This window comes from Oenanthe melanoleuca, chromosome 3 (assembly GCF_029582105.1).
Source record: "Oenanthe melanoleuca isolate GR-GAL-2019-014 chromosome 3, OMel1.0, whole genome shotgun sequence".
Taxonomy (NCBI): Eukaryota; Metazoa; Chordata; class Aves; order Passeriformes; family Muscicapidae; genus Oenanthe; species Oenanthe melanoleuca.
The window spans coordinates 75,152,912-75,180,094 of record NC_079336.1 but is presented as its reverse complement, the minus strand read 5'-3'; the positions used below and the strand labels follow the sequence as shown (position 1 = coordinate 75,180,094).

At 37.6% G+C, this 27,183-nt stretch overlaps 1 protein-coding gene across 2 annotated transcripts in view; it reads right to left on the bottom strand.

Annotated features, from left to right (window-relative positions):
- Positions 1-27,183, bottom strand: part of HEATR5B (HEAT repeat containing 5B) — a 55,560-nt gene that overhangs the window by 10,063 nt on the left and 18,314 nt on the right. For both annotated transcript variants that reach the window (XM_056486511.1, XM_056486512.1), the window contains exons 17-31: positions 26,060-26,165; positions 24,514-24,704; positions 22,819-22,978; positions 19,937-20,126; positions 18,462-18,631; positions 16,026-16,170; positions 15,008-15,247; positions 12,917-13,168; positions 10,800-10,981; positions 9,651-9,719; positions 7,309-7,488; positions 6,403-6,640; positions 5,508-5,768; positions 4,440-4,567; positions 4,109-4,253 (exon numbers count right to left, since the gene is read on the bottom strand). In XM_056486511.1, the coding sequence (XP_056342486.1) occupies positions 4,109-4,253; positions 4,440-4,567; positions 5,508-5,768; positions 6,403-6,640; positions 7,309-7,488; positions 9,651-9,719; positions 10,800-10,981; positions 12,917-13,168; positions 15,008-15,247; positions 16,026-16,170; positions 18,462-18,631; positions 19,937-20,126; positions 22,819-22,978; positions 24,514-24,704; positions 26,060-26,165 (2,657 nt within the window). The remainder of the gene's footprint in view (positions 1-4,108; positions 4,254-4,439; positions 4,568-5,507; positions 5,769-6,402; positions 6,641-7,308; positions 7,489-9,650; positions 9,720-10,799; positions 10,982-12,916; positions 13,169-15,007; positions 15,248-16,025; positions 16,171-18,461; positions 18,632-19,936; positions 20,127-22,818; positions 22,979-24,513; positions 24,705-26,059; positions 26,166-27,183) is intronic.

The following is a 27,183-nucleotide window of genomic DNA, read 5'->3' as shown; positions in this document are numbered from 1 at the left end:
GCCAAATAAACAGTAAGGACAATTTTTAAAAATTTAATAGCTATTAATTAAATGTTCCATGCTAACAAAATCTTATTCTAGCCTAAATTGATTATGAAATAAGAGAACAGAAAAACACTGTAGGATTCTATGTCTAAGTTCATTATTTGAGTGTATTCAGTTTTAAAAGTCTCTCTTTTGATGGCAGCTTGGCCAGCTGCAGTCTTTCCTTCTCCATTAAACAGCAACAGAGATTCAGTAAGTCAAAGCTGGCCTGAACTACCCCTATAGAGCTCCTATGAATTTAAATGATTGCAACTGTTATCACATTCATCAATCTGAAAAAAGCAGCTTACAGGGCTGACAGTAAACAATTCCATTAATTCATATGAAGGAACAGAGCCTGCATTTTTCAGTTGTGCTGGTTTCTCAAGTTCCAGCAAAAATTTTCTCCCTGCTTTTATATGGAAAATGGGCAAAAGCTATCAGTTGGGGTGTTTTTATCAACAGTACATTTGCCAGATTAAGATAGTAATTTTGCTTAATAAGATAATATTCTCTGAGGTTTACTTCACGTCTTTCAGGTTACAGAAAATCTGGCAGACCTACCCAATTTAGCCAGGTATTGATGAACTATTTGCCAGATTGCCTCTTGGAAACTAATTTGACTAGCAAAGATGGAAACAGTACATCTAATATAAGATTTTTAAAGAAAAGGTAAAGGGATGATTGAATAGAGAGACTCTCTCTTAAAAGAAAGAAAGAGGTCACTAGAAGTACCTCAGAAAGCAGCTTTCAGACTTCTGGTCAAGTTTTGAGTATCTCCAAGCATAGATACCACATCTCTGGGCACCTGTTCTACTATTTCACCACTCCCACAGTGACTGAATTTTTTCCTTGTATCCCATCTGGATTTCCACTGCTGCAGTTTGTGTTCATTGCCTCTTGTCCATGCCTTTCAGAAGACTCTTCATTGGCGTTGTCTTTAAATCCACTCTAAGAAGGGGGATTGCTATTCTATCCCATATTAACCCTCTCTTCTGCAGACGAAGTAAATTCACCTCTCTCAGCCTCTCCTCATGGGTCACACACTTCACCTCCCTAAGCAGCTTAGTGGACTTCCAAGCAACTTCCTTCATGTTTGTTAACATCTGTCTTACTCAGAATGAGGAGGAAGGGCAAAGAAAACTGGACACTGCTCCAGATGCATCTCCATAACCCACTGGTCATGCTTTTCTAACACAGCCCAATAAGAGAGTCATCAGCATTGCATAGGTTTCACACCAGATATTCACACACATAACTCCTCATCTGGCAAATCTGCTCTCCAACCTGTCAGTCCACCAGCCTATACCAATGCATATTCCATCCCAAATGCAGGATTTTCCATTTGTCTTTGCTGAACTTCAGCAGGGTCTCAGACCTTCAGTTCCAAATTCCCCTAACAGGCAGCACCACCCTTCAGCACACCTACCACTTGCCCAGTTTGGTATTATCCACAAATTTGCTGAGAGTACATTCTCTCCTATCTGTCCTATATGTTTAACAGAAGCAGGCCCAACAGTGATCTCTAAAGAACATCAGTTCCAGCCAGCTGCCAGACTTGAACCACTAAACTCCATTCAAGTGCAGCAGTCCAACAAATTATTCTCCCGCTTTTCAGTCCACATCACTCCAACTTGACAATGATATTGTAGAGTACTGGGCCAAAAGCCTTGCAGAAGTCTAAGTAAACAGTATCCACCACTCCACCTCCAAAGCCAGTTATTTCATCACACAGGGTGATGAAGCATTAATTGCCCTCAGTAAGTCTGTGCTATTTCAAATCACATTCTTCTACTTCATGTACTGAGAAGTGGTTTCAACAGAAATTTACTCAAAAACCTTTCAACAAGCACAGCAGGCTTACTGGCAAGTTCACTCAAACCCCACCTCACATCTTACTCAAAGTTAGTCACAGCATCTCATTTTTGCCATTCATTGGAAAGCTTTCTTGAGCACCACAGCTTTTCAAAGATGACTGCAACAAACTTAGCATGTCATCAGCCAGCTCCCTCAGATACATCCCATCTGGTTCCAGGGTATGGCCAGCTTTCTTGTGAGCAGCCCCTAACTGGATACTCACCTTCTGTAGCTAGCATTGCTCTCCCTTAGACTTGCTCATACACATACACATGAGTAAGCAAAGAAGATAACAGTGCCTTCATTTTTCCTCTGGTGTGTTTTGCCATTAGATCACCCAATCCATTCAGCAGCAGGTCCGAATTTCCTCTGCTGACAGTACTGCTATAAAACTTGTTCTTGTTACACTGGACGTTCATCATCAGTCTCAGCTCTACCTAAATTCTACTTTCCCAGTTCCACTCCTCCATACCCAGGAAGTCTTGCCCTTATTTCCAACATCCATACATTTCAACGTCACATTTGAGCTCGGTCAGAAGCTCCTGTTCAGCCAAGTCAGCCTCTTGCCATGACCATTGTGAATGAGCTTTATTTTGTCACCAAAGACGAACAACCCCTCTTTCCTTTGCCCTTCAGGAGAGCTTACCACAAGATCTCAGGTACAAGCTCCCTGCAGAAGACAAAGTATGCCAAGTCAGGCCAAAGCTCTTGTCTTGCTACTTGTTTCTTTCTTTCCCTTGAAATTATGACCTCCACTATTACATAGCTGGTACAGCCAGAACTGTCATTAACCTTCGTAACCATTTCATCTGTATAAATGCAAGCAAATCCACTGAGCCCCACCCTTATTTGGACAGGCCAGCATTTGGACTGAAAAAGCCTGTGCTTCATACACTTCTGAGTGTTAGCCTCCAGCACATAACTGGATGATAAAAGCCTCTCATGAGGCTCCCATAGCTTGATTGGAATGCTTTTTTGGGTTGGTTTAACATGGCTTCATTCACATCCCCTTCTTGATTAGACAGCCTGTGCCTCCTGACTGGTATCACCCCTCACTTCCTTTCAATGTTACCAGTTCTGATCTGTCAAAGTAGAACAGTTGGCTCCTCTTCTCTTGCCAGATCTCTACAGTGTTCTCCAACTGGATATCTGGAGATACAGCCCTTTGTTGCTGGAAGTCACAGTATTGCAGCCACTACTTTCAGGCAAGAATCATCCTCCAGGGCCATGTTCAGCATAGCCTATGGCTGTCTCTCCTTCTGAGAAACACAGGACTTCAGCTCCTGTATGTGCAGGACCTCTGTGAAGAACATTTCATTCCTCCATTTACCTTTCCTGACACCACAGAGTCTGCTCACCTTCACAAGCATTTCCTTCATGTCTCAGAGGTGAGACCAATGTCACTTCCAGCCCTGACTGCACAGACAAGCCTCTGGAGCACAGGCACATCAACATTTTAATCTCAATTTCAAACCTGGTCATTAGACTTCTGATGCAGCAGAGGTGATTGTCCCTCAGTCAGCAGACTGTGTTGTTGTATGTCACCACCACCATTATGCTGACTCCAGCAGTCCTGTACAGTCTTGAGCAGCACTTCTGGGCAGCATGAGCATGCCTTTCCATTCCAACTGCCTTGCTCCTGTTGCACACCCTGTTCCCAGAGCTCCTGGCAGCTGACACACCCTGAGTGCCCCAAATTCATTCACTTAATGTCAGTGAAGTAAGAATCCAGGTGCAAGTCTGCTCCACTTCCTGGCAAGATCTCCTGGGCAGGCAACTTTTCATACTGGTTTCAGGAGAAGTTCACTCATCTCATGAATGTCAGCTGTGCCAGGGACACACCACAATACCCTGTACTGGTGGCTAAACCATTAAACTTCAGAAAAAAGGTAAAATGAAGTGCTAAGGAGGCAGTCAGTAGAGAAACATTAGGGAAAATAAGCAAGGTATTAATGAGGATGTGCTGGGTATAATTTGCACCACTCTTGCTCCAGAAAAATGAATGAAAATCATGACATTAAATAAGAATGATCAGAGGAAGAAAAAATATGCCTTACAGGAGTTAAGAAATCAGCAGGTACCTATGAACACAACAAAATTATCTGTGGAATACACAGCATTTTCCTCCACAGTGTAACCACACTCTAATGCATCTGAGTTCCTTTCCCAATATGAAAACCTGTTGCTTATTTATTCTGCAAAGCAAGCTGTGTTTTCAGAATCTTACTTAGAGTGTTCCTTTTTTCCTGCAAATAATCTTGAGCTGCTCTTACTATCTGCTGGACAACTCCTGTCACCAGTAGCTGGACTGAAGGAGGATCCCAGGTGAGGAGGAGTCGGTGAAGCACACTCAAGAGTTCAACACCAAGGAGCTGCAGTGAAACAAAATACATAGAAAAACAATAATTAGGACTAAACAATTCCTAATTGTTGTGTCAGTTGCTTATGATAAACAAATACTTTTCTCACACAAAAAGTAATTACTGCTCTTGTAATCATCATAGATGAAAGACCAAGACACAGAAAAAGCTGATTTATACAACATGCTCGTACATTACCTGATCCTCTGCAATATGGATCCTGGCACAAGGGGAATCCAATAAAGTATGAAGTGCTTGTAAGCAAGATGTAACATGCTCCACAGGCTCTTCAGGTCTTGGGGAACACAGAAACTGTATACTAACACCTGAAAAGAGCAATAATTTAAAAAGAATGTTCATACCATCATAAAATCAAGTTCTCTTTTTAACTTCTTTGTAAGTCTAGCAGGTTCTGTACAGCTTTAGAAAGATAGGTGTTTTTTTCAATTCTTCTTGCTTTCTATTAAAAGAGTCTATGCAGAAGACTCTTTGCTTCCTCTTCTGCACCATGTTTCCCCCAAAATTTGGCAGGATAAATAACATATAGCTACAACAAGCAATTTAAGATTACTGAAAAGAAATCCACGCTTTGTTCTAAAGATCTGTAAGCCAGACATACGAATCCTTCAGTTATAAACTGAGTTTTATTTTCTTGAATTCCTTTAAATGTAAAGACAAACAAAATGAAGTTAAGCTCCAAAAATCACGCAATATTTATCCAATACATATGGCACTTAATTCCAGACTTAAAAGTTTATATCTCAGCAAACTGCAGGCATCCCTCAGAATAAGAGATTACGACCACCTCTTAAAGCTGTTAGGTAGCAACAAAGGAAAACAGTGAATGCTACTCACAGATGAAAAACTGATGCAAAAGCTACTCCATATGACTTGCCAAATATCAGCCTCTACTAAGCAGTGTTTTTATAGGGGTGTGTATTTTAATTAACCTTTCAGCTTTTGCATCTTTGAAGCATAACATTTTGTATCATCTGCATTATACTACCGTGTAGAACAGTTCTTACTCATTTTATTCAATTACATAAATCACAATAATCACACTGACAAATATCCTGTCAAGGCTACAAGGAACACAGAAGGCAGAGAGATAAGAGGGAGGATGAGGCAGTGATTTTCAAAACTTCACTGTTCAGACCTGTAATAAATTTTAAACGTCACAGATTTCAAGCAAAGTATCTTTTCTCATTTTAATAGCATTTCATATCATAATGTGCTGCTACTGAATTCTAAACTTGGAACTCTTACCCAAAATTAAATGCATTCGATCTTTGTTTATCTCTGGCAAAGATTTAGTGGGAGGTGGAGTTCCAGGTGTCTGGTTTAACATAATGGATGTAGCTCGTTTCTGAGAATTGGGCATTGCTGCAGCAGTCTCTTCTGTTGACTCTGACACATTAAATCCTGTGCTGTTCAGCCAAAGTGCCACTGCATGCAGTATGGGAGCCCAGGAGTTTCGGTAATGCAGCCTAGCTGTGTCAATTGTTTCTGGAGTGTAAAATGCTCCTCCTGTTAAATTAACAAAGCAAAGTTAAATTCTGAAATTCTCTGTGAGATAAAAAGCATGCATTCTAACTTTATTATTATATTTATTCTGAGGGTGCTTGATCACAAACATAATCAGGCACAAAACTTGTTAGCAGCAGTACATTCCAATTCTCTTTGGGTAGTAGCAATAATAGTACCTCATGAAAAAGTGCACTGGCCTCAATAAAGCAGTAAGCAGAGAGCAAGAAAGGCAGGCACAGTCATCAGGTCTTGCAGCGTTTTTCAAACAGAGCATTCACTCTTAATTCCGTAAAATACTGTAAAACATTGTCTGCTCTAATCTCAGGGGCTATGTTTTTCATACAACCAAAATTTTTCTGCATTCGATACCAAAATATTAGAGGTGAAGAAGTATTCTTAATTCTACAAAGACATGGTTTTAATGATTTCAGTTGATTTGAATAAAGAGTATATTCACTGCAAACTGAAGGAAAAAAGATTCAAAGTTAGAAAACATTGCTATTACATGCTCGGGCAGAAATTTATCACTTGCATAAAAAACATGCATGCCAAATAATTTATGGAATAATTCTGAAAGCCCAGCTACAGTTTTCTCTCTGTTTCGCAGAACACAAAAAGAAATTTCAGTGCATACCATCTGGTGGAAGCTGGGTAGCAAATTCAGCTGGTAAAGTTAAAAGGGCATAATCTTTCAGTGCAGCCAACCAGAGACGGCTCAATGCAGGCAGTTCGGGTTGTACAAGTGTTATCAAACTGTCTGGTGGCAACTCATCCACAGTACCAAAATCATCCTCATCCTCCTCTGTGCTCTTTAAAACATGCTTTGGTTTGGTTTCTGCTTCTTTCTTAATTTTCATGGCAACGACATACACCTAGAAGTAAAACATGCCAAAGGATGTGCTGTGAGATTCTAAAAAGAAAGGAAAGCAGCAGCCTTTCCCATGTGAATGTAACAGATTCCACACAGATAAAATTCACCAGAAAATTACTGGAAAAAAGGGATTTTCAATACAACTCCATTTTATTTAAATCCTTTGCTTTATTTCTATCAGTATATATATAATGCTTAAGTTCATAAATGGGACTTCCCTAAAACAATTTGGCCACACACTTTTTTCCTAAAAATGTGTCAATTATAAAAACTTGACAGTGTTAACTAACTAGTCAGTTAACTAGCTAACTAACTGCAATATTTTCCCAGAATATATTTTAAGGTTGTTTGATTTCTAGGGCTTTTTGTTTTCTTGTTTGTGGAGGTTTTTTTCAAATTTAAGAGCAGTAAGATGGGAAGAAATTCAAGTATGACAGGGTATGAGTGCATATTTTTATACAGAAAAGTGCAGCAAAACAAAGAATAATCAAGTCTCACCGTAAATATGGCTCAACAGAATGGCAGAGAAAGATACTGTGTTTGAAACCTCCCAGGAGTAGAACTGCAAGAGGTTAGGAGGAAGGCATGTACAGCCAGGATGAGGTGTGAGGCTGCTATTACACTGTAACATGTTTCCAAACTTTGGCAGATGTAATGGTCACTGTTTACCTCAGCCCACGCTTTCAGCACGGCGAGTTTTTCCATGGTAGTGGCGCTTTCCCGGTAGAGCTGGCTAGAAGATCCCTTTCCTGCTTGCACTTTATCCAGGGAAGAGACAAGAAGGTTGTGAACTCGGCGAAGATCATTCAGGTCACTCACAACCCCACTTCCTATCCAAGTGCTACATACCTAGACAACAAAGTTTAGAATCATTCTAAACTAGCAAAAAAACCCCAACAACCTTATAAATGAAAAAAAAAATAAAAATTAGTAAGAAAACCAAACCTAAAACAACCACCAGGAAAACTCAGCCAGTGTCTTCCTGCTTAAGACAAATAAATCACGTTTTCCTTTTTTTTCTCACCACAGAACTGCTCAGGTGAGTGATTATAAAGGCAATATTTGCAATGCATATTACAAGGGAACTTAGGAGACATGGAAAATATTTTTTTAATTTTTCAATCCTTATAAATAGGTCATAATTTATTTTTTTTTTATGCTGTTCCCAAGTGTCTGGTCAAACCATTCAGGTCACTGCAATTTCTGTAAAAAATATACTGGACAGCAACCCACAAAAGAAGATCTTTAAAACCCTTCATATATCAAATCAATATATAAGGCTCCATACTAGTGGGAAGCTTTCAAATTAATAATGTCAAGAAAACACCAAGAAATTATTTGAAAGATTGAGCTATGATTTGGAAGCCACAGTTCTATACCTAGAACAATCTGTCCACAATGGTGGACAGAGAGTTGGGCATCTCTCAACTTTTCATTTAAATTAAATGGATCCAAAGAGGTAGTTGAAATAACAAACATCACACAGATTTACTGCTCCTCACTAATGCTACACATTGGCACTCATCCTCTGAAACACACTCATGCCAGACATAATGCAGGCAATAGAAGAATTATGGTGCAGCTGCTTTTCTACAAAGAGAAAAAGGGACAAAATCTTTCAGAAGAGCTGCTCTTATTATGGAGATTATTGTACAAGGATGAGGATCAGAAGCAAAAAAACTCATAGAACTCAAGCAGTTCAGGTTTTACAAACTCTTTTTTTCAAGGCATTTTTGATCTATCTCTGGTTTATTTATTTTGCTTTTAGAGAACCAGTTCCATGAAATCTTTTGAAGATGGAACTATCCCATGATCTGGAATGATAGACATATTTAAAATAACCTAAACACAAACACTGGAAGTGTCCCAATCAGGTACAGGACAAATCTGTTGAAAACTTCTCACAAAACTGTTATTCATTCACAGCAGGAATAAGACCAACTTCAATCCTGCTGCTAAGCAAGTCAACATCTGTTTCACTAACGACATAAAACTGTAACAACATCCAACCCCTTCAGGGAAGCTCATTTCTGTCCATGTTCAATATGCAAATCTAATCTCCAGCCATTTGATCCTGTAAGTGCACACATCTGCTTTGAAATTGGTTGAACAGAGAAGATTTTGACAAGTTATAAGGAATGTTAAATGTTTTCACACAAACTGCCTCTTCATTTAGTTTTAAACACGCAGAAATATTCTGTCAATCAGGATAAACATATTTATTTTTTCCTACATGTAGATACCAAGTTATGCCATAATTGATCTATCCTTGCAAGTTTTGCTGAAAGTTAAGAGCCTAAAAGAGCAACACAAAATCACACTCACTCCTGATGACCCAAATTTACTAAACAAAACTCAGAACCACAGAATTATCATTTTAAAACTTATGTTTGCATAGCTAACAAAACTGCTGCTTTAAACCACAGCAGTTTCTTTAGCTGTGAAAATCACATACTACTACAGCTATGTTGCTGATAGTTGATTTAAATTGCAGTACACAAGATCACACACAAGAAAACAATCCCACACACATGCAAAAAAAATATTTTAGCAAACTTTCACTGACAAGTTGTTACTATGACTGTAATGAGAATGTACAGACCTTCTAAATTCTAAAATAGAGCATTAAACTGAGTGGAAGTTTAGTGTTTAAAGGTAAATTATCAATAATCCAAATATTAGATGAGACTGAAAGACAATAAATAAACTTCTACTGGTCTCACTAAACAAAGGGGTTTTTTTCCTTTTTTTTTTCTTCTTCTTTCTTGCAGGATTGACACGCAGACATAGATAGCTCCACATACATTTTTTGATGTAGCTCCCTAAAAAGAACTTCTGCACATCTGAGGAACAAAATGTATAACTAGGAAACTCAAAAGATGTTGCAAAAACATCACAGTTTAAGTTTACAAAATATTCTAGCCATTTGATGCTACTTCTCTTTTGCATCCTTCTTTCAAAGAGAAAGAAGATTAGGTTTGCTTATAGTACATGAACGTTTTCCACTGTACCTGACAGGCCTTTGCAGTTATATCAGATGGTGTATCTTGGGAAAAAGCTGGCCTCAGAGCAGCTCCAACCTGTTGAAAGAAAGAAAAGTTTAAAATCCCACTACAATAATAGGAACACAGTGTTGTTTATCTCACCTTGTTTAAGGCTCAAGGACAAGCATAGAACAAGCAAGACAAGATTGCCAAATTTGGCATTGTAGTTACATCCCAAAATTATCCTTGCTGTCTAGCAAACACTTGCAATAGCACTCTTTAAACAACAACAACAAAGTCTTCAACTACATTTTTTCCTGCTTGCCCATTGCCTTTTTAAGTGTCAATTTCCTTTGTGAAATAGGTGGTATTATCTTCCCTCTGTTAACAAGTATCCTTTTAATCGTTACAGTACTCCAGGTGCAACTTCTGCTAAGGATGAATAAGCCAATGACAATTTGATGTCCAAAGGGACAGCAATGTGAAATTTAATGTTTATGGCTGGATTTTCATCAAGTCCACAAAGTGACAAATACTGACTGAAAAATGCCTCTTAGACAGCTGGTATATGGCAATATTTTTCTGAAACAAAAGGAACCAAGTCCAAGAGAAAGAATCAATGGTTACAGCACTACAGAAGGGAGAAGAAAAAGGCAGGAAGTGAAAAGGATGAAAATCTGCCTTTAAAAAGTATTTGGAAAGATCTTGAAGACAGAGTGAAAACAAAAGGGCTAAGCTATGCAACAAAAAAAGGACAATAATGTCCCCAAGTAAATCTTTAATTGCCCATTTCCCAGTGATGTACTTTCTTAGTTTTCATTTAAACAGAAGTTTACTAATTCCCAAAAAAACAAATTTATTAGATTAAATCTAGAACTGAGTGAACGATATTTTCCAGCTCTTAGTTCTACAAATTAATAGTTTCTTTTGCCAAAAATTAAATCTAACTTATAATATTTGGCTTTCAAGCTACTGAATTTTAATTTTATCAGCTATTAAATTACTATAAATAGAATGAGATACAAGAAGGAAAGTGGAAGAGGTAAGTAAGAGAGTCTCTACAGCACATTTTCACACACAAAAAAATCTCCACAGCTTTTGTGAAACTACAAAATGGTCTCAAAGCCAATACTGGCAGAAATACACAATTTCCTGAACTTATGAAGGAGGTCTCACATTTGCCTGATACTGCTCCAGTATCACATGGCCTGGAAATTCTGGCTCAGGAACAGATGCAAATTTCTTGATGATGTCCTCAAGAGCTTGAAGCCCCGCCATCCGTAGCTGGTTGCTGTGGTCAGTGGCAGCCATGAATGCCATTCGGATAAGGTCAGACAGATGCAGTACTAAGAAGTCATCTTTGAACAAAACAGAAAGAACTATTCAGTAACTTAAAAGATAGCTAACATGATGAATACTTGCAATATTTTCCTTATTGACATGCATGAATTTTACCTATTTGTTTTCAAGGGTCCACATTTAATGCATGGAAGAAGCAGGAAAGAAACATAGCTTTCTTTCTTGTTTTCTACTTCCTCACTCCCCTAAGTTTTTTATGACTTTTATTCCTAAGAGAACCTTAAAAACGGAGCAGAAATTGTGTAGAATGAAGTATGTAAATGTGGCTAAGTAGCATAGAATATATTAAAATATTTTGTATAGCTAATTTGAATGATCCCCCAAAAATACAGAAAATCTTCAAGGCAATTCCTGCTCAAGTCCTGTGCTTACAGTGACCCCTGCTGATGCCAAGCTTAAACACTTAAAACTGAGTATGCCTCTAGTTCTGCTCCCAAAAACCACATCTAAGGCTGCAAGCATGCAGACAAGAAAAATATATGGCTCAGTAACATTTCAGAAAGGATTATTCTTCTCTATGTATTCATTTTATTTATTTTCTTACTCTCTATTTGAAATTACCAGGTGTTGTACAACTAACATGAAAATAAATTATTTAATAACATCCGCTGTGACTAATGAAACCCACAAATTGCCTAAGCTATTTTCAAGTCTCAAGGTAAAAAAGGAAAACGTTTTTGTGGCTGAAACTTTTCAGAGGCATAACAGTAAAGAAAGACTGAAAAATCAGTTACAAACTACAGTGATAGTCTGCACTTACTTCTTCAGACTATCAGAGACAATAGTAAAATTTGAATATTTTAGAAGCTGCATTTGGGGAGGGGCATAAGTTTGCTGAGTTTTCCTTTTTACAGTGATAACCAAACACATCAAAGTTCACTTCAAATAAACAGAGAGAAATTCTCCAGATTGATATGCAATTCTCTGCAGGACCCCATAAGCAGCAGTTATTTCATTATTTTCTTTGTAATACAATGCCATGACAAAATAAACTACCCTGAAATAGTTCCTTCCTAGTCTTCAGTGGCCTTGGCCTCAAATCAAACCAAAAATCAGATTCTTACAAAAGCAATGCAGAGTGCTGAAACCAGGCTGCACTAAAGAAACACAGGCAAAGACCTAAAAACTCTTCACATCATAACAGACACCAAAATCCATTAATGTCACACATTCTAGGATACTCAGAATATTCATCCTACATACACAAAGTCCTCATGAGCACAACACGGGTGAACCCACACAAAGCACAACCATGGACAACTCAAGGACAGACACCTCACACTATCAGAAAAACATTTCCTCACGAAACTACTATGCCATCTAGGACCTCTTGATCTTGATCCTCTAACTCATAAAACTACATTTGGATCATGAGCTTGAAAACTAAGACTTACCACTCTCACAGCTACCAAAAGAACGAACTTTAGAACTCTTTATAACTCCCTCCCACTTCCCCCTCTCTCTGCAACCAATGCCATAGCAACAATTACCTAGCTTGATCCCTTCCTTTTTTTCTTTTCTAGCATCTCTTCAGATTGGAGATGCTAAAATAATCTCAAATTTAATTCATTGCTGTCATTACATTAAATTCTGAAAACACTCCCAGCTTGCCCTTAGCTAGAAGTTTATTGCTTCTATTTCAGAATTGAGAAAAGCTTTGCATCTCTAAGGTTTTTTTTTCCCCTAAGCAGACCAGTCTTTCAGAACTGTTATGTTCCAGAAAACCTCATTCCTTGTGCTCATGGTAACTACAGTGGTTATGAAGACACAGTTTTATTGACTTTTGCAAATCATTTCCTTTGATTTTAACCATTTTAATGAAAGAGTAAGTGGGGCTTTTTTTTTTTTCTCGGTTGTAATCTTGGTTGTGTAAGCTGTAAAGAGGTGTCAAAATTAAAATAAAAAATGAAGAGCAAAACCAAGCACACAATTACTTTTTGGGTTTTTGAGCCTGGCTGATCGAGCCAGTGCCAGGTCGAAGTGTGCCTTGTTGGCATTCTCACACAGCATGATAACTCGGCACAGACAGTCTGCAGCAAACACCCGAGTGGCCCAGCGAGGAGCTACAGAAGGCTTGGACTTGTCCTCTTCACCCAAGGTGGTAAACATTGTGTCATCATCCATCTCATCCTTCTTCTCCGACTCCTCATCCTTCCCTCCTCCCAAGGGAGCAGCAGTGCTCATATCTGTGAGACAGAAGGAAGAAAAACATGCCACTGTTAAAATCCACAGGAGGCAGCTAAGGACATGAGTTCAAGTCATTCCTTATACTGAGATTCAGAATAGACTAATTCTTCTGTAGAAACATTTGACAAATGTCCAAAAGCAAGAATGCATCATTAAAATGAATGCTTTTCACCTCTGTTCTGGGTTAAATTACTCTTTATTTGTCTTACATGATATGAGATAAATTCCTATAACATTAATTCTCCACAGTTACCAACTATAGATGAATCTCATATCTAAATTGCCCAGCTTTGTAAATTAACCCATTGAATTGCCAATACAGGATAAGGCTCAGAATTAAAAGAAATATCAGGCTGAGAATAAAAGAATCATCTTAGCTTTGAATTATTCAGCCCCCATTTTAAGTGAAAGATAAAAAGCAAGTTAAACTGAAACAAAATTACAGTGCTCCATGCCATGGGAAAGCTTTGCAGCCAAGTAGGCCACTGATTGCACCCAAAACTGTGATTAACATTCAAAAAATTCTTTTTTCTAGGTGTAGGTTTGAGACTTCATTTCAGAAAATAAAAATAATTTCAGAGATCGCATAAAAACCAAAAGCTGAACATGGACCACTAACCAAACATGCATATATACTTCTGCTATTCAGAAACGAAAACATAAATCCTCAAAGACAAGGTCTAAACTAGCAAAATGCCAAAATACTGGCAAAAATTACTCCAGCAATAATTAGAGGAGAATTAAAGGAAATTGTTGCAATGCATGCTTCTTAGAAACTAAGGCATGCTTCTTAGAAAGTCTAAATTTAAGCAACTGAAGAGCCAAGACATTCAATAAAGAAAAAGGGTACAGCAAATCAAACATGGATGATGCCAATTCATAACAAAGGCGTTTTGAGAAGGCATCCAGGACCTCATGCAGCTGATCTCTGCTTAAAAATCTCTGCTTAAAAACAAACCACATTTTGGTTGTATGCCAGTTAGTGGGATCAAACTAGTTCAAAGAGAAGTTGCTGGCTTACAGTACACCTGAGAGAAATTCATTTAACTATGGTTTTCTCCAAGACATGTCACCTACTAATAAATAAATAAGAAGTTGGACAACCATGTTAAAAACTTTAAGACCTATCCCAGATGAAATAACAAAAGGACAAGCCAATTTAAAACTCAGGAAATTAGATTTTTCTCACTGGACAGATTTGTGTAACTACATTGCATAAAGAAATTATTGGTAGTATTACTCATCAGTAAATGTAAAGCTGGCAGCATTTAGAAACAGCTTCAGGATGAACTCACACATGCCAATAAACAAGTATAAATGCAAGGGAAATGAGGAGATTCTGCGTCATAACCATCCTACAAGCTGAAAAACATGAATAAGGTCTCAGAGGACAAAATCTGTGCAAACAAATCTGCAAAGCTGAACAACAAACAAAAATTTCATCACCATGGTAACCCATCATCACATCAGTAATTCACAAAACCTCATAAAAGAAAGCTCAGACTGCGTACAGTTCTCTCTGTACAAACCTGATGTATTTGGGCTAAAAAGGATGTCTGCTTTCACTAAGATACTGAAATGTCAGACTTACACCATTCTTCTCCATTGGAAATCCTACTTCAAGCAGCTGATTTTTTCTTTTACAAGCAATACTCTGAAACTTAACATTGATAATTCCTTCTTTCTATGGCAGTTTAATTGCACTATAAACAAAGTTCTGTATATACTATAACCTACATCTTAACTAGGATAAAAGACAAGCTCCAAACCAATATTGCCAGAACATGCTAATGCTAAGGACACACTGTCATTTATGTGAATGCTTCACCAGAACTTACCACTGGAAGCTGCAAGGACATCCTTACACAGCATGAGCCAATGAGAAAGGTTTTCCACAGCCAGAGATGAGAGCATGTGTCCCAGAGTATCGTGGATATCTGAGCACAACTTCCGATCAGTCTCGCGATCCAACATTCCAAACAGGACGCCCTCCAGGCCTGTCTCTGTTATATTGACCCCCTGATGCCGGGAATGAGCGTCTCGCCGAGAGCCAGCTCCTGGTGCAAAAGGATTCATGTCTGCAAAATGAGAATGAGAAAGCTTTTAGAAAATCAGAAACTCAGTTTTAAAATTTGGAACAACAGACTTGACTTGGACATTGTGTACCTTTGTGCATACTGTTCAATCAGTAATTAATTTCATCTGCGAGGCAAATAATACCTCCAAGTATTAGTTTAAAAAGTTTAAAAAACCCCTCTCTTCAAGGCACATAGCCCATGCATTTGTAAAAAATGTGATAGTATTGGACTCTAAAGACTCTTCCCAGAGAAAGACTTATCATTTGAGTAAGCTCACAATTCTACATTTTTATGTAGATTGTTCTGATCAACACTTCTGAGCCTCCTATTTTCAAAACAAAATGATATGTGTAAGAATTAGACCAGCCAGCAAAGTCCAGAGACATTGCAGATGTGATGCTAACAGAATATAAAACAACCAGGCATCCTGATCAAACAGCACACCACTAAGTCAATTTTCAAAATAACATGAGCTGTAATACCAGAACTGTAAAATGCTTCCACTGTATATATACTGTGTTCCCTATTCGATTGCCAGCCTTAATGAGAGAGAGGTTTAAGTCTAAATTTCACAAAGAGTTAAATTATAAACAAAATTTCAGAGGTAAGCAGGAGTGTGGCCAGAAGTTATTGAAACCAGAAGGGACACTCAAGGTATTTTTCCACTAAGGGTACAAGGGGGTTTTGGGTTTTTTCCCTTCTTTCTCAAGGCAAAGGGCACATATGCACACATGTGCATTCGACTGTTACAAAAAGGCCATATGAAAGAAATACATACTGATGGCACTGTTCTCTTTGTCTCCAGCATTCTTTGCTAAGCTCATGGCATATTCACACACTTCAGATGCTTCCCTCTGAGCAAGCTGTCGTAAACACGCAACTGCAGCCCGGCGCAGCAGCAAGTGAGAGCTGCACAAATGAACCTGAAAGTCAAAAATCATTAGAGATGAGTGAACTGCTGCACCCCAATATCAATAAATCAGTGCTGCTAAGGACTAAAAGCGCTCTGTTTTTCAGTTGTTCAGTTTTCAGGTGTTGGGAATCAAGTTCTCAAAGTTCAGAAGTAAGCGCTTTTCATAATATACAAATATGAAAATAAAGCTGACATACACAGAGCTGACAGCTGTCACCTGGTTAAAGAGATAAAAGCTTAAATATTGGAAGTACTGTGCCAGTGTGATTTATATTAATTACAGTTTCCAATTTGTTACACTCCAGTACTACTCTGCCTCATTCTGCTATAGTTGTAAATCACATTCCTTTAAACAAAAAGCCATTATCAGGTGCACTGCACATGACAGCTATCATAAAACTTGCATTTCACATTAGTAACAGAATCTGTAGTATTAGGTTCTTAAAAGTAACTCAATAAGACAGCATAAGATTTCTTTGCTAACCAACACTGGCTTCTAATTCCTCTGAATCACCTAAACACAAGTAAATATTTTCCTTACAGAAGAATTGTGTATGGCATCTATTTTTCTGTGAGGAAGTAGCTGTGTAGAAAAGAGATGTTTATCCACAGTGGAAGAGGTGAAGAGTGCCCTTTAAGAAACTCTAATTCTTTATTTACTCCAGGAAAATTTGGTTTTAATAAACCAAATATCCATTTGCTTTCTCGGTATTAGGTTAATATGGGGATGGAAAATGCTTCCCTAAATGAAAGAGTTCTACAGTTCATAAAGCATTTTAACAGTACATCTTTATTCCACATATGAATATACAAGAATTTAGTCCTAAAAAAACAGGCAGTCTTTAAAGAACTAAAAATCCCACTGAAGTTGTTTTAATGACCTAAAACACAGAACATTTGGGAGATTTATTAACATAAAGGGTATTCCCTGTTTCAAGTTACAAATCAAATAACTACAAGTTATGAAGCCAATGCAGGAAGAAGAAATTAAAACGAGAGCTTGGAACCGCGTGGTTTAATTTTGATACCTGGCATTAATTCCATTCTCAAGAGCTGGCTAAGGGTGCAGGTAAGGCAGACCATGCCTACATAACTATGCATTTGCATTATGAAGAAATGCCCAACTCAGATGAAATCCTAACAAATTAAGAATAACTTGAAAGTAAGGAATATGAAAAAGGAAAACAAAAATAGCTTTCATTTAGCAGAAGACCATAAACTAACAGGAGAGAAACAGTAGAAAACCATGGGAAAAGATTTCTAAACAGTACTAGTTATTCATGTATGAACTTCATTGTCTGTAACATCACCCACTGGTATTTACAGAGTAAATGGCTGTAGGGATTTTCTGTCATTTTGTACATGGTATTCATACTAAAGAGCTTCTACTTCAGGGTGTGTTGCAACCCCTTTCATGCAAAATTTTGTGAAGGGACAAGTGACAGATTCTGTAAACACACTGCACTCCCAGGAGTGCTCAGGGCAGGGTGGGGCTTGGGTGTGCACAGGGCTGAGAAGCACCTAATTATGGGAGGATGCCTTAGGAAAATCTGGATGGCAGACTATGAAGAAGGTCCAGTGCTGGCATAAGTAGGATTGCATTCCTTCAGGTAACACTGAATCATCAGTGCCACAAAGAATGGCATAAACAACTTTGCAAAACATCTAACAGACATTAGGGAAAAGCTTTTCAAATTCCTCAGTATTGGACTATAGAGCCCTCTAAAAATAACTTCTACAATAGTATTTTTAAAAAAAACCAAAACATCTATCAACACCAAAACCACACCCACATCACCTTTCCTCTTATATTCCTATTTGGTATGTTTTGGGTTCAAGCCTTTACCTTACTTCTAGGCTTAAGCCAGGACTTGCTGACAGAACACTAACAGAAGAAGAAGGCAACATTAACAGTAGCAGCACAAGAATTTGTATGTCAGCCCCCAATATGCTGACAGTGGTAACATAAACCCAAAATCTGCTACCCTTGCTCACTTCCCTCTTTGCATGCAACTAGTTGGACCAAACAGAGCATTTCAGCATCTCTTTTACTCAGTCCTATTATCCATAAATGCTTGCTGTCTTACACTATCCAGGGTGAAAGAGAATCAGGACCTATGACTTCAGTTTGGGCAGCATTCTGAAAATACACAGAACAGCTTGGGGACTCCAGTGGTTTTTCAAATATAACTTGGTCATTATATATGGCTGCCCTTGACATCCTGCTAAATATTTTCCCTGTCCTCTGCTAAGCACATACATAAAACTTAGAGAACTAAAAGGGATGCATTTGATACTCACACAGAGACTGGGAACCAGACTGGACAGGTTGACATGTCGTGGTGCAAACATATGAAGCTGCTGAAGGCAGGATATAGCAGCTGCCTGAACAAGTGAGTCTGAATGGTCCTGAGTGATTGCACATCCCACCAAACAGGAAGAACGGATTGTTGAAATTGTAGCTCCGTTACCTAATGATGTAAGAGGATATCCTTAACACAGCAAAACTTTTCTATCACAGCTACAGACTTTAAACCTTTGAGAAGCAAGAATTATTAAAGCTTCAATATCACAAAAAAGAAGTTCTCAAATTAACATGCAACTTTTCTGATTTGCCATGCAAATTAGAAACACCAGAGTGTTTCAGTATCTCTTTCTCAGCTCAATTAAACAACGTGCTGTCCAAATGAGATTCTGGATTGATGATCTTCAGTCAGAAACACTGTGAGACTATCTTCCCAGGTCATGAAACAACTTAATTATCTGAAGTTAGATTTTGAAAGTCTCTTTCATTTTATATATGTATAAGCAACATTTCACACACTGAAACATTTCCTAAAATACCAGGTAACTCTTAAGCTTGTATCTATTGCATGCAGGCAATTTTAATTAGCTCCAATAGCTGAGCTGCATTACTCTACTAGAACAAGCATTTTAAAAGAACAATATTTAATTTGAAGAACAATCCCATTAAGAATTAACCCACATCAGGTTTATAAAAACATTTTGAATTACAGAAATATAACCAGAAGAAGACATTCTACGTAAGTTGTCATTTTAAAAGTTAATCACATTCCAGGTCAAAAGGTTAACACACAGATACACAAGTTCAACTAAACCACCTAGAACTATGTCATAACTAAAACCTTAAGTCTAGCTATTTGGAGTTAAAATTCCACTAGTGGCTCTCTGGCACTGCATCAAAGACCATCCTATAAATATTCCCAAAAATCCCAGTTAGACCAAGTTACAAATCCATTGTTTTAATACCCGAGGCACAGAATTTCAGTGTTTGGCATGAAAAGATTTTAAGTTTCTACAATAAGGTACAGAGATCTAAGGATAACAAGAATTAATGGAAATGAGTTATAGTTCACAGTATCATCAACTGTGTCAAACTTAAGCTATCATCATCAGTTTAAAATAAAATAAACATATGTTAAAAAAACAGAGGAAAAACTTTGTCATGTGCTCCACAAAAATACACACAACAAAATATGCAGCAAGGGTTTCATGGCTTACCTACCATGCAAATTTACCATTAGACAAAAGACCATACATCACTGCAACTTCTTTATACAAATTTTAAACTGCAGTCAAAAAAGCCCCAAGCAGTCATGAGGAGGATCAAAGTGAGTTTGTTTGCAGGACTGTAACTGAAATAGCCAACACCACCTCCCCTACCCATAACTAACAAAAACATATTCTTCCGTTTACGGTTACAATACAATCTTTATACAAGGTAATTTTTTTTTTCTCTTTAAATTCCCACTAACCTTGCAGCTCAGGCCCAACAGTTGTTATTATAGCTCCGAGGCACCTGCCCAAGCACTGATGTACCTCTGTATGTGATGGAGGGACAGTCAGGAGCAGGGTGAGAACAAGGGAGAGCGTTGGCTCCACATACCCACGGTACATTGGCCCACTAGAATCCACTATCAAGGCAAGTGAATGGAGAGACCAGGTCTACCAAAAACACAAAGAAATATTTTTCAGCAATGCATTTAAGAAATTAGAGTTTTTTAAGAAGCTGGAGTCTAGCTCTGTACTTCTGTTCTTAAGCATGTCTAATTCACTACTCTGATTCCAGAAGCGTTTCCAAACTTTCAGGACCTCAAGCAATCACCTGAGAGTTTTAAATATTTCTAACATATTCTTTGGTTATCAGCAGTTTTGGGGCTAATGGAAATAAGATGACAAAGAATATGAGAAAAAACATGCTTTAGCACTTCTTAGAAGAAAAATACAACAGAATAAAATACAAGGAAGCATGAATAACACATCCACTTAAAACAAAATGGAAAAAAGAAAACTGACTCAAGACAGGAGAAAGAGAGAATCATTCTGTGATAAAACTGGAGGCAGAGTCTGATATGGGCAGCTTACAAAGCCCTTAGCAGAGATGGTCTCTTACTGATTTTCATGACAAGCTGAAAGGTTCACATGCATTTTTCTAACTTTCTTTTTAGTGGGTACAAGAACAAAAAGCAGTGTTGCTCAGTCATTGTACAGCATAAGGGAAAAAATGGTGAAAGACAGACCCATTTCAGTTGAAGGTTAGTAAATAACAAAAGAGCAAAGTAATTTATTGTAATTGTCAAAGCAAGGAACAGGCAAGAGGACAGTCATTTTAGATACTGACGTTTCACTGGAAATAAATTCCACTGACAGACCTGAAAGCATTAGCTATATCTCCATAACATCCTACTAAATGGTCTTATTTCAGAATTTTCTCACATTAAATACATGACTAAGATAAAAGAGTATTACTATTACAAAGCTAGACTCTTAGGAATAAGCTGGAAAACCTGCCTTTAAAGCTGCTCCTCTTTAATCCCCTCTGATGCAACCTGAAAACCATTAGCACTAGCAATCATCTAACTCTACAGCCCTAATCCTGTGGTAGCACATTAGTTTATCCTCTCATTCCTGTAAACTTCCATTATTCATACTTTCATGCAGTTTCTGTGTAACCTGATCCAGTGAGGGACGAGGTTTTAAAGCTTAGCTTTTCACAGTGGCTGGGTGCTGTATTCTCAACGAAAAGTAAGGTAGATATGCCAGTTCCACCTGGACTTCCCCTTTATATACTTCTTTTTCTTTTTTTTCATGAAACATTAACCTTTGCAATTTCTTTTTGAAATTACTGGTGCACAATTATAAGCCTCAAGTTACCCACTCATATTTGAAATTAGTTATGTATGCAAATTTTATTTGTCTTTCCAAACTAAGAAAATTCAAGAGACTTAAAATTGTATTTACAGATTTTTTTTTTATCTCCAAAAAACCTAGGCTTGTTTTCCCAAGTGATAAGCCTTGTTACTTTAATTTTTTTTTCATTGCTCTGAGGAAAAGAAATAAGAAGGTATTCAAGCACATGTTCTATCAAGTTAACAGTAAACCAAAATGTAAGTATGATTCTTTATAGCTACTGAGGGCTTCAGTTTCTCAGGCTGTGGGTTTAAAGTGCCCCTACCCATGGGTGGCACCCAATTTCCTGCTGCTAAAGCACAAAAGTCATCATTCCGGATACTTATCTCCTTGCAGCAATTAATGAAAACTATGACAAGAAGTTATCTATTATATTATGTAATTACAGCACAATCTTTGAAGAACAATAGTTTTAGACAGGATACTTGCTTTTATTCAAAAAAGTTTCAAGTTTCTTTTTTTTCCTTCTCAAGCAATTATTTTAGTACTTTGACACATTTCATTGTTGAAGGAAAAAAAAAATCAGCACTTTTTCCTCTAACATTCAACTTCCTACAGTAAAGACACAAGTACTGGCCCATCTAGCCCTCTCTTTGTTTTAGAGCAGACACAAACAGAGGTGTAAAGGAAAGTAAAGACAGACCAGGACACTGATTCCCCCACACTTTGCTTGAGAAAGTAAAGACATTTTCTTCCAATTTTCCAGTATTTTCAGCTTAAGCATTCTGAACTGCAGTGTCCATCCACATTCAGCAGTTCCACTACTATTTCAACAGCACATTTAGTTCCATTTCTACTCTACCAGAAACTTTAAGCAGTCAAGTCATCCTCTTGTGAGACTTCACCTATCTATAGTCCACAGTAGATAGAAACCCCTCCCTATCTTACACTTGGCTCCTACTGATTCGTCCCTTCTGCCCCCTAACTGCAATTCAGCTTGCAGCAGATTTCTGTCCTCATAACGTAACCCTGCAAAGATGATGACTTGTATATGCACCACACACACAGGAGTTACTTGACAAAGGAAACTACTGCTCATCACCTGAGACTCCAGTGAGTGATTACATGTCAGCAGCTATAGCTATTAAAAGCTCCCTTTTAGGCAGCTAAGGCAATACCAACATAAGTTGCTTTAAAGGCAGTTTGGAATACGCCCACAGTGCATCACTGTGGCACAGCTGACAAACAGACACATGTCCTTCTGAATTACTGACCACTTCCTACTGCCTCTCTAAATAGCTAGGAAAATACATTTTAATTACACTGCATCCTTGGGATTCTGTACTCTGGGAGTTTATAAGAAAAGATTTACTTTCTTCATGCCCCTGGTACATGCTACATGTCTTACAAGTCACAATGTCTACTAAAGAATATCTGAACAGGTAGTTTGATTTTTAATCTTCATCTTCAACATTTTAAGTAATTTTGTGGTGATTGCTTTTTTTACCTGGACTTCAGGAGAGGTTCCATCTTGTGCCAAAGCCAAGAGAATACTGACACTAGTTTTCAAATGCTGTCCAGAACCTATTCCACCAACATAGCGATGGAGGCAACCCAGAGCCAAGGAATGGCCTGTTCTTGATACGACGTCTCGAGCAGATTTTAACCTATCAATGTTTAAATACAAAGAAAACATGTCATTCAGTAAGTTTGTTACACAGAATCTTTGAAGTACCACAACAGTGGAAAAGACTAATAAAATTTCACAGGCCATCTTAAAAAAAACTGGAGAAACTTAAACAGCAAAAACAATCTACTTACTCTACATAGCTATTAATCCAGGTTACATATAAAACAAGAGGAAAAAAAGGTATTTCAATAATTATTTTCTTTTTTTCTGGTCAGAAATTGACCTGTTAGATGAATAAGCATTTTGAGAGATATAGAAAAAGAATTCAGATTTCACAAGTGTTTCACAGCAAACTAATTTAATAATTCCTTAGCCATTGCAGTGAAAAAGAATCAAGAATAAAGAAATGACAACACATACTGAGAAATGACAAAGATATCCACAGCTACATCTTCCACTGCAAATCCAGTTTTTAAAATAGCTGCTTTCTTCTACAGCTGATTTTTATGCCTTTTCCAATACAGCCATTTTATTTTTTTAAATAGAAAGCCTTTTATAATGAAACTAAAACAGAATGAGTAGCATTTTGAATGATCTAGTTGTAGGAAGTTGTATGCACTGTCTTATTGAGTATTCTCCACAATGCTGCTTCTGAACACGTGTCACATACATCATTTGGAAATTAGAAGCTTTTTCGGTGGGTGAGGAAGAGAGATAAAATAAGAGATTTCCTAATAAAAACAAAGAAAGATTTCTTTTCCCCCAGTTGACTGTATACGACAGACACGCATGCTCTTGGCCATCAGTGAACAACAAAGTAAATACACATCTCAAATATAAAAAAATTACTTGACTGTCAACAAAAGGACAATCTTTAAAAACTTACAAGGTAATCTCGATAAGAAACCAAGGAAAGTCCCAGTAACAAAAATTCAAGGATGATGTACGTTATTACAAGATGAAAGGGTGAGAAAAATTCAATTACTCAGCGGTAAGAGAGCTGGACATGTGCATGCACCTGGCCCAGCCAAAACATGGGCTGCAGCCCTGAGGCAGGTGCATTCTGAGTCACAAATATGCACAAAAATGGGCTTAAATTTAAGCAAGAAATCGGTTGCTTCTGCCAAACATCTTTCTAAAGACCTAAGAAAAACAATAGAGTATAAAAAAAAAATACGGGCCAGGAAATCAGTTAAATCAATGTGTAAAGAGGATGCTTTGGTGAAACAGAACCACTATTACATAACACATATTACAGACATACTTGATGTAAGCTGTGCTTATCTATCTAAAACAGTTTAGTCACCTTCAGGTAATTCATCAATAGCTGCTCACCAGTATCATTTCACATTCTGAGTGTTTAACAACTCAGGTTTTATTCCTTATATGAAATAAACCCAAAAGAAAAGAATCTTTTGAAAGTTTCTCAGACCAACATAACCATAGGGATCAAGCATGAAAGAAGAGAATAATGAATACAGCATTTAGAAAAAGAATCTTCCAAACCACATTAAATTACAAACTACATTAAGTTGCAATTTTATTTAATCTTCTGAACTAAAATCAACTTACTTATCAAAACTGTACTGAGCCATTCTAGCAATGAAAGAGGCTTCTCCAACCACTTGAGCCATTCTTCCAAGAGCTTCACCAGCTGCACATCTCAAAATAGGGTTAGGATTATCAAGGGCACCCATTACAAGTGTCAAAGCAGATTTCCGGACTTCTTCCGGTCCCAAGGTGCTTTTATTCTCAGCTAAACCCTACATTAAAAAAACAAAAACAAAAAACAATCCAAACATCCCAATGTAGGGGTGAAAAAGAAAATATATTTGAGACCATTAAGTGAAAACTATGTGCTTTTGCTTTTGTCTAAATTTGTGGTAGTTCATCCTAAAACACATTGGCTGAAAACATTTAAAACTCAAAATCAACAACATCCTGGGTCTCATGTTTGCCAATACTCTACCTATTTCTCATACAGGAAGACCTGTTGCACCAGCCTTTTTTATCAAATGCATTACCTACATGCACCCAAGTCCTACGAAATCTGATCTAGCTTTACACAGGACACCTCAGAAAAAAAAAAAAGAGAAACTTAAAAAAATCAAACAGCAGAGGAAAACCACAGACCAGTTACGTTTCTACAAGAATCACTTAAATTGAAGACATTATAGATACATGAAAGTATTTTTTTCATTATAATCTCATCCTTCCAAACATTTATATAGCCTCTTATATGAACACGCTACAAAAGAGTAACACTAAACAGAGCTTCTGAAGTTTCTTTTATTCTCAAAGAAATAATTAAACACAAGTAAAGCAAGAACACTGCATGTACTATAGAGCAAGAAACCAAAGGCTCTACCTTAGATTGTAATTTTCTGAAGTCCTCACTTCATCTCAATTTTGACAATTTTTTGATGGCACAGCACTGCATGGCATGGGAGCTTACAGAAATCTGCCTCAGAATCTACATTTCCACTTGTAGCAATGTAGATCATTTTTTTAAGAACAATGCAAAGAACTGAGGTGCTGTTTTGCCAACATATTTTGGCAATCAAGCAAGGACACGGAGCTCCAGTAACAGCTTAAACTAGGCAGCCACTATTTGTGACTTGCTGTCTTACTTTCTGACTTCATAGCATCAGGTTGCATTTCCAAGTCTAGACAGAGAGCACACAGTAGTACCTGCAGTCAGTGGGACTGGGCATAAGCATCTAGAATTCTGTGCAGTAAGGCAATCAAAATGTAAACCCAAAGCTATTTGTGTATTCAGTTACACAAGCCACATCTGCACAACACTCTGTGCCTTGAGGGGTTTTCTGAGTATATATGACAAAGTACTTAAATCCAGGAGTCCAGTGCAAATAAAATCACAGGACTGAAGATGAAAAGGCAATCTGAATACCACAAAATGCTGACTACACAAGCCTCATCTGTTCTCTGTACTGACACATGAAGACAAGCACTCAAGCTAGTATCCAGAAAAAATTCAATTATGGAATTTTCAAATTTTTGAATGCTTGAGTAACTTTAGTAACATTCTTTTAACTGCCCTTTGTACTGAACACAAACTGATGAACTTGGGCTTTTATTGCAAGTTCACAAGTCCTACCTTCAAGGCACTAAGAACAGCAGTAAAGATATTAAGCTGCACAGCTTGCTGGCGAACACCTTTAGCCTGCTTGACACATTCAGCAAAGTGATCCAACATCTGTAATCTAAAACAAAGGAAAGAACATAACTGAAGTGACAGCTTTTCAAAATACAAACAGCTGGTAAAAACCACACACAACAAAACGGCCTTTTAAGTTCAGTAACAGAAGTTATGCTTCAGGGGCTGTAGAAGGTACTCACTATAGGTAATAACAGTATAGTTACTCTGAATATCCCTTTGCTGGTTCTTCTAGTTCATCCACAAATATTTATTATTCCTTTGAAGACAACACCACCAAGAGGAAATGAATCTTCAGGTGCATTTGGCTGTATAACTAGAAAGCTATAAAGACCAGAGTGGAAAAATGCACTTTCCACTACCATTTAAAATAGTGTTACCCTTCATATTTGTTTTTCTGTTTCAATTTGTTTGTATTCTGTTTCTATTTTTCCCATTTAACCTCCATTCCTCCCCAGAAAACATTACTGGGAGGAGGAACATTCCCTAGAAGATATCAAAACAAGGAGTGTAATGAATAATCAGCATTCTTAATTACTCAGCAGTTCCCAAGCTACATCTTTTCACAGTTACCTACAGGTATAGACCAAGGTGGATCTCAAGTCTATCCTGCACTTACTACAAAATGAGGTTGACTGCTAAGAAAAAACTGCCCCCATAAGGTTTGCACTGAAAGATGATTTTACTATGAAATGCTTCTTAGAACTGCTTTCACTCTGTGCTCAGGGACAAATTGTCTAAACTGAGTAACAAAATTAGTGCTGACAACTCTTAACTCTGCCAAGGTAATGTGAAACATAAAGGAAAACACATTGAATTCCATTTCCTCTTTTCCATTGTGCATACAATTCCTTGCTGACTATAAATCAAATTGTCTTACTTGTGGAAGCCAAATGAAATTCAGTGGAGGCGCCTGCTGTTTTCAAGGCTGATTTGAAGTTAATTGCAATAGGTACTTTCGCAGCAAATTTTGGTTGCAGAGAAATTACTACTGTTAAATGCAGTATGAAAAGAGAAGAATCTAGTCTCCATCTATGAACACTAATCTTCAAGAGATAAAACTG